Genomic DNA, 13,421 nt, shown 5'->3' with positions numbered 1-13,421 from the left:
AATCTTTAACCATATCGTTCCTCTTTGCCTTGATTTTTATAGTCGCTGTCCATAATCTCCTCAGAATTGTAAGTGTTTAGGAGAATCGGACTGAGTGATTGTTCTAAAACTTATGTGCAGGGATGAAATGTTGCTTGCTTTTTATAACGGCGCTCATAAATTGCTTTATGATCTCTGGGCTCTAAAAATTGCCTTGGAAGAGACAATCTTAGACAATGTTTTATGTCCACAGCTTGTTAAGCACATGGGTGTGTAACTGAAGCATCTGGATATGGCAGGAAAACATATGTGGACACATCTGCTTCGGCACAAACAAGGAGGAAAAATATGGATAACTTCCCTGGACGGGGTTCATCAAAAACTGAAGACTCAGAGCTCTTTTTTGTTCTTTCAGGATCTGAGCTGCACATTGTCTCTGTGTAGCGTAGAACGAACACATTGATGGACTAAATCAGCATGTATGATGGGACCTGTGATCTGATTTGATCCCACGCTGAGCTGAAACAGAACTATCTAAGATAGCGTACAGGAGGCCCCGTTTAAACAATGAGTTTCTTCCGGCACAAAGCAGTGTTATTTATTTTATTTATCTCTAAATCACAGATTGGATTAAAAAGTGTCCCCTTCATTTGCTATGAGTGCCTTGTTGGACAGCAGTAGTGTATAAAAAGTATATTTCCCATCAAAACACCCATTAAACAAATCATAAACTCTGCTTTATAGTTATAGTGTTGATCTTAAATTTTCCCTGCGAGTCGGCACGAGGCCCCTCTGTTGTCTCAGGCCGCGGGGGGAAATTGGAAAATTGTTTTCAGGTCCGGCATTTTTGATGAGAAACACATGTTGGAGCTGGGGAGCTACTTATCATTCACCGTTTGTGGCTTTCAGGGTTTGCTTCACCACACTGCTCAAAGTGCGCCACGCTTAGCAATTATACCTCTCAACGCGGAAATGTGCCTTTAACCCAAAACACATGGAGACTTCTGTTTCCTCAGCTGCTAAGTAAACATTTCTCGTAGTCTGAAACCGCTCAATTGCGGAGCGCGTCTACTGTCCCTAAACTGGGGACCTCATTATGGAAGTGAGTTTAAATACTCTCGCACACACACACACAACACGGGCTGATTCTGCACATTTCCAGGCTTGAAAGCCTGGGACAGTTTCCCTCTTTTTCACTTTTCTCTCCGTTAAAATGATCCTGTAAAGACATGCTGTTCTATTCTACTTCTGCTGTTAAGCATAGATTTGCCTCAGGATGATTCATCCCTGATGTTAAACAGCCAAGTCTATTTCTGCTCTATTATCATTACAAATCTGCCTGTTAACTGTGTTTGCCCTGCTGTCTCAACTCACTGATGGCTCTCTTTATTAGTGGATACTACATAGAAGATTAGAAACCGTCTCTTTGGCTTGCGTAAGACGAACTGCCAGTAGGAAAGTGCATAAATAGAGTGAAATCAATTGCACTGTACCAGTGTTTCCACTCAAAAACACTCCTCTGGGGAGTTCCTTTTGAAGCTAATTCCATCATAAATATACATGTGTTACAAGAAAACACACTGTCTGCCGGCGGAATAACTGTGAATTAATTTGCCTTCAGACACTCTTAAACAAGGCTTGTTAAAGATCTTATCTTGTTGCTAATGGTCCACAGGCATTTATCTTCATTTAGCCAGATGCGCTGCCATCCTTGGGTGCTGCTAGATTTGGTCTTTTTTTTTTCTTTGCTTGTAATATATATTTTTCTTTTTTCCCCCTCTTTTTCCTGAAGCACTTAGTTAACCAGCAGACCCCATCACACGCACGCATCCACCCGAGACACATTAGTTACACGGCTTTTAAACCAGTTAGAGGAAATCTTTACTTTGAGCAGTATTTACACAGTAAAAGAAACCGCATCCATCCAGCACAGAGGCGGTTGATAATTTAATAGGTGGCACCTCCCTGCTAGATTGACTTTGCGTTATTTGGGTTTTGGTTGCTGGGTTTATTTGTTTTTTGGTTGTTTGTTTTTATGCATAATGCTCTTTGCGATTTAAAGAGCCAAGTGGAGAATTATGTTCTCCAGTCCTTAGGCCACACAGAGCCCTGCACCTGTACACCAGGAAGTGCAGTAAAAGTCAAACATGAGGGGGGAGGGGATGCACAGGCATAGCTCTGAAGATTTGTTTTAGCATACAAAGCAAAACTCTAGAAATGGAGCTCTGAATACAAGGCTATGGTAGTAGTTTAGCAAATCATGTATTTGTGTTGAAGAAGTGAACTGAAAAAAAATTAAAAATATGAATTATTTACCTAGAGGTATCCAATCCATGTCCCCATACTAGGAACCAAAATCTAATTTTGGATGCATCTCTTTATAGTGACAGAGGAGTCAGTATCCGAATCTCAAAATATATATGTAAATATGGTATATAAGTGTATACAGTTCAAAACAAAACACAAGGACGCATGCATTTGCATAAGAAAAGCATTTCAACAAAAGCAACATATATCAAAGTACATTTAAAAATGAATAACATAGGCAAAAAAAACCCACGGCTGCCGTGGTGTATAATAGCGCACAGGTCGGATTCTGCACTGTAATGGCTGGAAAGAGCTGGAAGTGTCTCTTAAAAGATGCTTTTGTAATCAAAGCTGCTGAGAAATTGCAGCGGTTAAATATTTTGATCAGCAGTTTGTTAAAACATCACAACTGACACAGTCGTGCGGTCTATTGGACATGTGTCAGCACTTCAGGTGGGGCTTTTAAAGCGAGGCGTACTTCAATTCTCTGCAGTCACTGATACCCCCACCACTCAGCCTCCATCCAAACACCCAGTGCACTTAACACACGATTCTTACACAATGTGTGTGTGTGTGTATATATATATATACTGACATAATGTATCTCAGAGCTGAAATCCAGCCCTGGCCCAACATTTAATTAGGTTTCTTCAGACTTAATAAGACATATGTCAGAGTTAGTGTTGTGTGACAAGCCTTGATGTGAGATATTATATGGCGCTGCTCTGTAGATAATGCATATTATGTATGTAGCTGGTGGTTAACAAGTCTGCTCTAAAGCCTTCTTTTCTAATGTTATGTGACATAAGTATATAGAAATCATTACAATTCACTTATTCGGAGTAATCGGCCCTTTTTCTTCAGTTGATTCTGCGCCTTGGAAATCTTTTAGCTCAGCCTACACAGCAATTAATTTTTTTCCCATCATAAAATGAGAGAGAAGCAGAATTCAGCCTTATTATACGGGTGCCTTGGGGAGGCGAGGGATTAAGATGGTTCTAATGAGGTGACGGCTGTAATAAGAGTGTCTTCAGCAGGCCTCCAATGCACCACCTCTAAAACACGACTCCTTATCAGCAAGGTTTAGGAGCGATAAGAGCCCCCCCCCTCAAAAAAAAAACCCTCTTTCCCACTCGCCTCCTTTTCTGTCTCCCTTCACTTCTCCTCCTCTGCCTCCTTCCATCCACTGTAAATGAGTCTGATCCCTTTCAGATGTGATTCAATTAATTTCTCTTAGATTTAATTACAAGCGAAAGAGTCCAAGTTATCCCTCTCCCCTCGATAGGGGGTCCACGCTTCCTAACAAGCTTCCTCTGGTGAGTCAGGAGAGTCTTAATTACAGTTTTTACTTTTCTTTTATCCCACTTTTTCCCTTGTCTGCTCCTTCTACTCCCTCTGGTCTTGCCAGTTTATCCTCACGCATGTTTGTATTTTGTGTGCAGGACTAGACTAAGAATGGTTAGCAGTTATCTACTTAACACCTTGCAAAACATTTTCATGGTTAGATAATCGAGTCTCGCCGCAGGCTACGTACATCTGTGCGCAGTTCTTCCAAAGAATGACATTTCCTTTTCAGGTAGCTTTATTTGAATAGTTTTGAAGGGCAGTGTAAAAATTTATGGACTTCTGTGTAACAAATGTCTTTTGTTTTGTTTTCCTGCTCCTGCCTTGTAAATCATTATTTGATGCCTTCTGAAGACTCACTTTTTTTCCTTTTTTCTTTTTTTTAACATGCATAACCCACTGAAAACATCGGTTTCAGGTGCAAGCAGGCAGGGCCTGCAGGTTCTTCCTCATTTCCATGTTTGTTGTTCAGTTAGTAGTTTTATCATTCCAGGCCTTTATCAAAACTCCCTATTTTACAGCTGTCTCAGTCAAAGTCCAGCTTGTTCCTTAAAAAAAATTGCTGCAGAGACAGATTTTCAGCAGCAATTTGCCATTCAAATACTTTTCCATTATACCCTTTAACATTTCATGCTGCACCAATGCCCGTGTATGGCTACACACGCCTTTGATAAAAGACAAAAAGGACAAAACAAACTGCTAAGCTTTGGTCTGCCTCCATGAATGTGGCTATTGTTCAAGATAGTCATTATCCAAAACACAACACACTGGCCTAATCTTTTCTAGATAGTATGGAAAATTATGTAAAAACAGCATGATTCACACTCACTGGACTTTCTGACGCCATAAAGGTGGATACAGTGAGATTGTTTGTCCTTTTTTGTCATCGCCGGCAGTAGGCAGTTGTGAGGTTGTTATGGTGACGGATGACCTGACTACACACAAACATGTGGCTTTTAGCATTTGCATCTACCATGTTTGTTTACCAGCCGGCCTTTTTTTTTTTTTAAGAACCTTTTTTATTAACTCATATCGTTGAAATCAATCATAGAGGAGCTGTTGAAAGTCCTACAGAAAGCTCAATTGTGCTGAAACCCTGAACAGTGCTCGTGTGTGCGTGTTTCACTTGTATTTTTCCTACAGGCCTCGTCCTCAACGAGCCGCATCCTGGACAGCCAAACAGTAGGAGAGCTGAAGGCTGAGATCATCTCTTTGAAGGGCTTACTGCTCAGCAGGTAACAAAGTTATCCCGACCCCTGTCACATGAAACAGGCCAGGTGTGCGCGTGTGTGTGTGTGCATTGAAAGGCTTAGGACTTGGTGTTTTTTTGCACATTTGAGTTCCTTAATGCAGTCCATTTGAACTGTGTGACAGTGTAAAACTGGGACAAAGCACCATCAGCATGATATGCAATTTGATTCATAAAACAACTCATTTGTTAGCATGTGGTAGCTCTTATTCAGATGTGATTTTTGACAGCACTAGGTGTGGGTTTTGATGATCGATTTATCGATTAAAATCGATTCTGGCTCAGATAACGTGATATCGATTCATTAAAATCCTGAATCGATTTTTTAATATAAATTTATTTTGCCCTAAATGCCAGAATCTCAGGTGAAACCTCACAAAATTTCAACAACCACCAAACAGCTAAAACAGTGAATAAGAGCAGGAACACGGATTCTGCACATAAATGTAAACACAAAGCTCGGACCCACCGACGGATCAGAATCAGTGAGATGTCGCCTTTCTCACGGTTGGGGCTGAAAGCCGACAGCTCGCTGATTCTGATGTTTCGGCGGGTCCGCGCTTTGTGTTTACGCCCTTTTTGCGCTGATTCTAAAGCTGTTAGTTGGATCTCTCTCCAAACAATATTGACCGAACCAGCAGCAAAAGAAGATCCAAACTACGCTTCACATAAACATCGTCATGGATTCCCTCTGACTTTTGCTGTTTTGCTTCCAACATGATAAAATCACACTTCATGCACAGCTCTCTCTCTCTTGCTCTCTCTGTACTTCAAGAACAGTTTCCTGTCTAAAAATCTGTTTTCTGTATTATTCGCTTGCTTGTTACGCTCAAATCTACCGTTATTTGCAGCGCTGTCGGCCGCTGTTTTTTTCCCCTTTTACTTACTTCCAAAAAGAAAACCTAATTTCTGCTGTTCAATGGGCTACTGAACAAATTGAAACTTTTTAAAATTATGCAAAATGCAAAACGCCGTGTCTCTACTAAAACCGCTGTAACTTCAGAGGTAATGTTCATATGTTGATTAATGGTTTTCTTTCGTTTTTGATGTACTGCAGAGTATTTTTATAAAATCCCAGGCCAGGAAAATCACCTTCATGTTTTTCTGTGTTTTATCTTCAGCTACTTTGACACAAAGGCTTCTGCTGTGATGCTCACACCTTTTATAAAGTCTTGCGAGTGTCAGCTTCCTTTTTATAGATACAAAAAAATGTAAATGTACTGATCTTAATTAGAATATTTCTGACTGTCTGAGGCAAAATTTCCCAGATACAAATCGAATTGAATCGAATCGTTTCGGGACCTTGTGAATCGGAATCGAATCGATTCTAGAAATCAGTGACGATACCCAGCCCTAGATGTCACGTCTTTTACACCACACATTAAATCAAATTTAAACTGCCTATCCAACACCTTAAGTTTACACCTGCACCTGGTTATTTCATTTCATTGAAACTTGTTTTGGTTTGTGTAGAGTTAATAGAAGCTACTGACACATTATAATATATATTTTTAAATGTGTATTTCTAATGCAACACCTAGCAGCAATTGTATCATATTTGCAGATGTTGTACATTAACTTTGAGCGTGACAGTTATTTGGTGACTATTAAACATACCTTGACAAATTTACATTCAGTGAACAGTGATCTGTTGTCATCACATCACTAAAGCCTGTTTGCTGAGTAAGGCTGTGAGATACGGTTGTTAATGTTAGTGGACCGAAACTCAAAGTCCATATTTTGTCCCTGGAGGCCTGAGTTTACACTCTCAGAAAGCGTGCAACTATAAAGCTCTTTTGCAATCATTGCACACTCATCAAAAGCTCTTACCAAAACTAAAATTTTAACACCTTTTTAATTTTAAAACCTGCCTGGTGTAAATTTAGCTGATATCTACTACAAGTTTGTCACGTTGAGCAGCAGTTGACTGCTCCCAAACGCTGCTGCACATTTGGGATACATGCAAGATCTGTGTTTCTATGCCAGAACAACACGCCAGGCGTGCTCCCCCAGACACTTCATGACCTTGTATTAGACCCCTGACAGACTGACCCTAGGGGATGATTTCACAGTTCAGTGACAGAAAAACTGGAGAGCCTGCTTCAAGGTGGCGTTCTAACCTGATGGGCTTGTGCAGTATTTTTTTGTTTGTTTTCTTTAAGACAAAAAATTGGAACTCACACCTTTGTTCTAAACTACTTTAGATTACCTGAAGGTTTGTGTACTAATACATAAGAAAACAAGAGAACACACGATAATCACATCAGTCTTTATTATAACATTTCGTGACTTGGGTGGGCCAGTTAACATACATCAGGCATCAACTGGTGTTAGTAACAAAGGTGACCATTAATATACTCCAGTTGATCTGATGCAGCTTCATAAAAAAAATCATATTCATTTTTTACAAAGTAAATAAGATTGTAAAAACTGAGAAAATCTCCTAATCCAGATGGAACCCGACTTTTTAGGCCAACATTTATACTGATACAGAGTAAAACCATTCTGATAATATCGATACGATGGCTCATATTGCTTTTTTGTGAAAAGAGTTGATGATTATAATGCTTTAGCAAGGTCATTTGAAAACTAGTCGGCTACCAGTACTGAGAGGATGTTGCTTCACTCTGCAGCGCAGTCTTGTCAGCTGTGATGTCACTCTGCTGCATTCAGCACTGACAGCATTATAAACAATAGACTTGGAGCTACTCTGTTGGACAGACTGTGCAATGCTATAAACTTTGAAAATTACTTAACTGCAAAGTCTAGATGTACCTATAGTGTGATGGTTAATAATAAAAAAATGTGCAAGGCCTTTTCTGTGAGCGTGGTGATAGACGTCCCCTCTTTCTTTTCAGCTTTGTTCCGCAATCTAGTCAGCCGCAGCCCAGCTCAGTCAGGCCCATTAGCATGCATGATTATGTATTAGTGTCTATAATGAAGCCTGAAGTAAGAGTGTACATCAGAAAACCTGCGAGGACGAAAATTGCCTCAGTACTGTGTAGTTGAGCTTGTTTTCTTCCCCTCATACATTCTAATCAGTAATAATCCCTTTGTCATTTGCTTTCTTGACTTCATCCTGACTGTCACAATGAGTTTTCTGGCAAAGGATTGAATTACAAAATAAAGGCTCCGTATCACCATCTGTCTCCAAACTTGTTCCTTTCCTGTTCAAATGATCCAAAACGTCTCCAAACTGTTTTTTTAAGCACCAAGAAGTGCTGAAACCCATTCAACATTGTCTTTTTGATCTTAAAAGCTGCAGTGGGTGTAATTAAAAAATCTTAGAGCATCTTTACCAGGTGTGATGAACATCTGGCTGTTTCGGGGGGAAGAGAAAAAAACATTTTCTCTGTTGTAATTATGAGAATTACATAGGGTGGTTAGTGTGCGGCTGCATGCTAAAATGCAAAAAAGTGTTGAGACGTGAGCTTGGTTGGAAAGTTATACATGGTTTTGTGGTCATATTATGTCCAAATATGGTTGTTTACATCGTGGGAAAGCTCTTTTCACGTCTTTTGATCACAGCGAGGTTTGTGATGAAGTTGCAATCAGGCCTAATTCTGTTCAACACTGTTGTCTGTCACCCTTTACAGGAAACAGTTCCCCTCCACTCCCTCTGTTCCTAAGATCCCCTCATGGCAGATCCCCCTGAAGCCACCTGCAGCATCTAGCACACCGTCCATTAGCCACACCAACAGCAGCAGTGACATCTCCCCTCTCAGCAACGAGTCCACCACCTCCTCCCCCGTCAAAAATGGACTCCACAGCCCCCAGGATGCACTGGGAGGGCCCGATGGAGCCCATGGTATCAATGGAGATATTTGCACCGTGGGCCTGGGCACAGCGCTGCCCCTCGACCAGGTTCGCATGGAGGTGCAGGGAGAGGAGGAGAGGAAAGATGAAGATGAAGATGATGTCAGCCATGTAGAAGAAGAAGAAGAAGAAGAAGAGGAGGAGGAGGGTGGTCTAAGCATGCAGACAGAGGACCGGCGAGGTGGGGACGGACAGATTAATGAACAGGTAGACAAACTGAGGCGGCCCGAAGGTGCCAGCAACGAGAGCGAAGTCGATTAGACCAACATAAGAGTACAAAAACACTTCAGAAGACCACCTCTCATCCCTGCTGATAGCTTTGTTTCTCGCTGCTCTCACATACAGGTTTTTCTTGCTTTCTTTCTTTTTTTTGTGAGTTTCCACTTGCTTTTGTCACATCATAACGTTGAGCAGAAGGAGGAGTAGGAGTGCAAGTATAAGAAGAGCCAGACCTGTGTGATGACACACAGGTTACCACATTTTACTTTTCTTCAAACTAAATGACTGTATCCCGAGCCAAGCACTATGTTGTGATGTTTCTTTGAAAGGACAAGTGACAAGCAGCAGTCAAATCAGAATGACTTTTATCAGCCTTTGTGCAGTACTAACCATGTGTGACTTACTGCCTTTAATTTCCATGATTTGATCAGATAATCCTCAGCTTTGCCTCGGTGTCCTTGTGATTGTACTAAGACTCAGACCAAAGAGGCAGCGCCGCACACAATATGTCTGCTGTACAGCGCATCTGCGGGTCAGGAATCATAAGGTGGTGCTTGAGTCTCGGTGTTACCGTGAGGTTCCAGTGGAGCATTAGCAGAGTTTGTCTCACTGTTGATGGGAATAGGAGAGGACAAGCTCTTCCAGGGCCGGAGCTTTTAGCCTCTTTTATGTGTCCTTTCGCATTGGTGTCAGTCTGTCAATAATTTACAAGGCCAGCAGGGTGGCATTTGGGTGAAATAAAACCCCTGAAATTCGAGATTAGAATGTGATGACGGGCTTTGTTCCATGCCGGTGTCAGAGTGCTCATACGCTCAAAGGAGGGGAAGATAAATGTTTTTTTTCTCTCTCCCTCTCTCTCTCTCCCCCCACTTTCGTTTTTCACTGTGGGCTGAATTGTGCATCTTTGCGAGCCGTGTTTGCGGGAGAAAAACCGAAGGCTGTCTGCTGAGCTGTATCTGTGTCTCCAGCAGGGCCGCTGATTTGGTTTGTGAAGTATGTTAATAATCAAATGATCAACAAATAACAGATGTATTAGTTCATGCAGCTTGAAATGTCAAGGAGGCTAAAAGCGGAAATCTAATACAGAAAGCCCAGTTGCATTGTATTATTTTCTGTGACAAACCCTCCGGTCCAAATTATGTAGGGCCTCCTACAGTGAGTAATCTTTACAGAAAACGGCACCAATATTTTGTAATTAAGCTGCAGTAAGACAACGAGCGCTGCCACAGATGGAAGTTGCAGAACTCGTATCACTTTTTCTTTCTCAGTGTGGAGGTGGATGGGGGAAGTAAAAGAAAATTGCCCCATGATTGAAAAGGAAAGTAATAAATGAATACTTGACTTATTGAATTACTCACTCCGTCTCTAGCTAACAAGAAGAGTCCATGAGTGAGAAGAAGGGATATCAGCTTGTGCCATTTCCACTTCCAACACATGGCCTCCATTGGGACACAGAAAAGGTGGAGGGGACACTGCACATTTCTGAGATCCTGTCCTGGCCTGCAGATTGTATGTTTAGTGATTTGAATTGACATTAAGCTTAACCTTAACAGGAAACATTGCAGTTAAGGTTGTTTTGTTTTGTTTCCTTTTGTGTGTACGTGTACTCAGTATGCCTCAGAACCACTGTAGTTTCAGTGACGGGTCCTTTCCCTGTAACTTACTGAATAAACACTGTCTTCACTGCAGTTCTAACTGTAATAAATTTGATTTATCTCAACAAGAATCTCCTATATTTATTTTAAAACCATCAGTGCACGCAGAACACACTTCGCTGCACTTTAGTATTAAAAAGCAACTGTACAATTATAGATTATACTTATTGCAAAATAGTTATCAAGCTCAAGTTACACAGAACTTGCCCTTTAGGTCTTCAATTTTTGCTGCTTTTAATAGTCTGGGAGATTAAATGGATTAATATGTTCAGTTGCAGATCAGGTAGCAATTATTTTTGTATGTTTTTCTTATATCCATGATTTTTTTTCTGTTTGATTTGAAATATTTTGAGACTTTTAGCCACACCAGAATCTCTGTATATCAGTTTTTTAGACTTTCTTTTTTTTCTTTTGGGGTGTGGTTTCCTTTCATAACCAGCTGTAATCTGTTTGTAACTCCAGCACCAGTCAAGCATGTATACTGTAAGTACATATTCCTCTACTCTAGTTAATTTTCAGAAAGCATGACATAGCAGGGACTTTTTTTTTCAGCTTTCTCTCCAGAAATGAGTGGACGCGGCTATACATTAAATAGGTGAAGGTTTGTTTATTTCTACAGATGAGTCATTAGTGCCTTTCCTATGGTTTTCAGTATTGTGTGCCCTGGTTTATTACTCAGTTTTCAATTCAGTGAATATGACACTTTTATTTTGCTATCATTTTTTAGTCAAAAACTTTATTTACTTACTTACCAAACACACAGCCAATAAATATAAAAAGCAGAAAATCCTTTAACTTATTATACACATTGTAAAAACAAACAGCAAAGCACTCCAACCACCTATATTGATAGTTGCCCAATCTCGTTGACATCAAACGGTGCAGAAAAGTTCAGAGCCCAGTTCAGAGGGGTCGATTGAGTTCACCACCACTACTGGCCAAAACCAGCCCTCCATTGTGGGTGGTATGGCATGTCCCCCCACCTGGAGGTCAAGGGTTTCAGAATCCCCTTTCTAACAATATAAACTAATATTGCAACCAGTTTGGCAATATATTGATAACAGTAAATTTTGATTATTCTTAATGGTCTGGGTGTTCTACAAAAAGTCTAATTTCCTTTTCCGAGACTAGGCTGTATGTGAAAGATGGAAAAACCCACTGTGATGATGCTCATTGTTTTTTAAAGCCCCCCTTTTTTTGTTTTTGTTTTTTATTATTGCCACCACCATCATGAGTTTTTGTAATCAGAGGTTATAAAAAGAGCACAAACACGACAAAGAAGTCTGCAGCAGTGAAAGTCCATCCACGTGTCAGTCAAAGTGGCCACGCCTGTAACTTTAAAACTTGTTATGAAAAATGACCCCATGTACAGTTGTCATGATGGAGGAAATTTGCTGTAGAGAAAATATTTTTGGATCTGGATGCAAGCAGTTTTATTTCCGCTGTTAAGTTGGGCATTTTAACACATGGCTTGACTCACTTTTGGAGCCAGACTCAAGGAACTGCAGATTTTGGCCCTTTTTTTCAGTCCTGGAGGTTGCTGCATGATGACCGCAGAGTTTGTTACCACACAGTAAGTCTTGAGAGGATTTCAAGATCAGAGCAAAAACGGGCCACAAAATGCCAGGGATGACCTGAGGTAACACCGGAGGAGGCGAGTTCTGTTATCTAAAACCATAAAGGTTTATTTTAGCAGATCTGCGCGCTCAGCTTTACGCTGTCAGATTAAACCAAGAGGTTTTCCATATGTTGTTATTCCTTGTCAAAACCTGGTGCCTACATTACCTGCACTGCAAATCATCAGCAGACACCATAGCTGGCATTAAGAGTGTGTAAGTAGTGGCTAATGTAGACTTGACTTGCTGTGCTATCATCACATTTCATGCTGCTTCCTCTGGAGCTTCAAAGATTTTATAAAACCTTTCCTTCCTTTCTTGCACATTTGCAGAAGTACTCCTTTACAGACTTTCGTGGAGTTCCCCTTTAATTGAAGGCAATCCGATATTTATCACTTTCACAGCAGAAAAGTATTGGACTCACTGCTTCTACTTGGCGCCATATTTCAAACGGATGAAGCCGGACTGGATTTTACAGCATTTGTTTTATTTTTTTTTAGCTGTGTATGAATGTCATTTGTTGAGTTGAGTTGTTGTGTTTCCTAAAGTCATTTTAGCTTATTGTCATATCTATCTGTAGTAAACTTTTAGGCAATCTTTGGAAACAATTCAGTGAACCTTCATTTCCTTTAAATGTACAGCTCAGGCTGCTGATGAATATGTGGCCTTCTAAGCGCTGACATCACAGATCAAATCACTGCCACAGTTTATTTTCTCAATGTGTAGTTTTCTGTGGATGGGCTCAAAAAAAAGCATTTTTCCACCTACACAAGGCATTCTTATTGCCATACGTTATCGAGTGTATGAATTTAATTTATCATAGTCTAAATGATCAATAGCATTTCACATATTGATGAGGTGTATAAACTTCTCTGAGGCTTGATACCACATCCCTTTGTAATCCATTAACCTCTCCCTGGAGTTCAGGCCAACCTTAGATTTATAGGGACCTACAGTAATAAATCCGCTTGTACATCATTTTGTGTCTTGGGGATTTTACAGTGCATTCCAGGCAAGAAAGCGCCATCTATCCTACCCTCATATTCTCATCTGCATTTTAACAGCTTCAACAACATCCGAAACAATTTGCATTCCCTTTCAGAAACCTTGTGACTGTTTAAATGTATTCCCTGGTTAGGGATAGCATATTAGCCACTAACCAGAGCCTCTCGGTGTGGTAGAGCTGTGAAGGATTGGTTGTCCAAAGCAACACCTTGGTTTTGACACCATTTGGCT

At 40.6% G+C, this 13,421-nt stretch overlaps 1 protein-coding gene across 1 annotated transcript in view; it reads left to right on the top strand.

Annotated features, from left to right (window-relative positions):
* The window catches only part of pex14 (peroxisomal biogenesis factor 14), a 45,247-nt gene extending 34,613 nt beyond the window's left edge, over positions 1-10,634 (top strand). Inside the window, exons 8-9 of the mRNA XM_014407546.3 lie at positions 4,774-4,865; positions 8,476-10,634. Coding sequence (XP_014263032.3) covers positions 4,774-4,865; positions 8,476-8,956 — 573 coding nt within the window. The 3' untranslated portion in view covers positions 8,957-10,634. The remainder of the gene's footprint in view (positions 1-4,773; positions 4,866-8,475) is intronic.
* Positions 10,635-13,421: the final 2,787 nt, after the last annotated feature.

Source organism: Maylandia zebra, linkage group LG20 (genome assembly GCF_041146795.1).
Source record: "Maylandia zebra isolate NMK-2024a linkage group LG20, Mzebra_GT3a, whole genome shotgun sequence".
NCBI lineage: Eukaryota > Metazoa > Chordata > Actinopteri > Cichliformes > Cichlidae > Maylandia > Maylandia zebra.
Note: the sequence above shows the minus strand (reverse complement) of the source record. Positions and strands in the feature narration are given on the sequence as shown.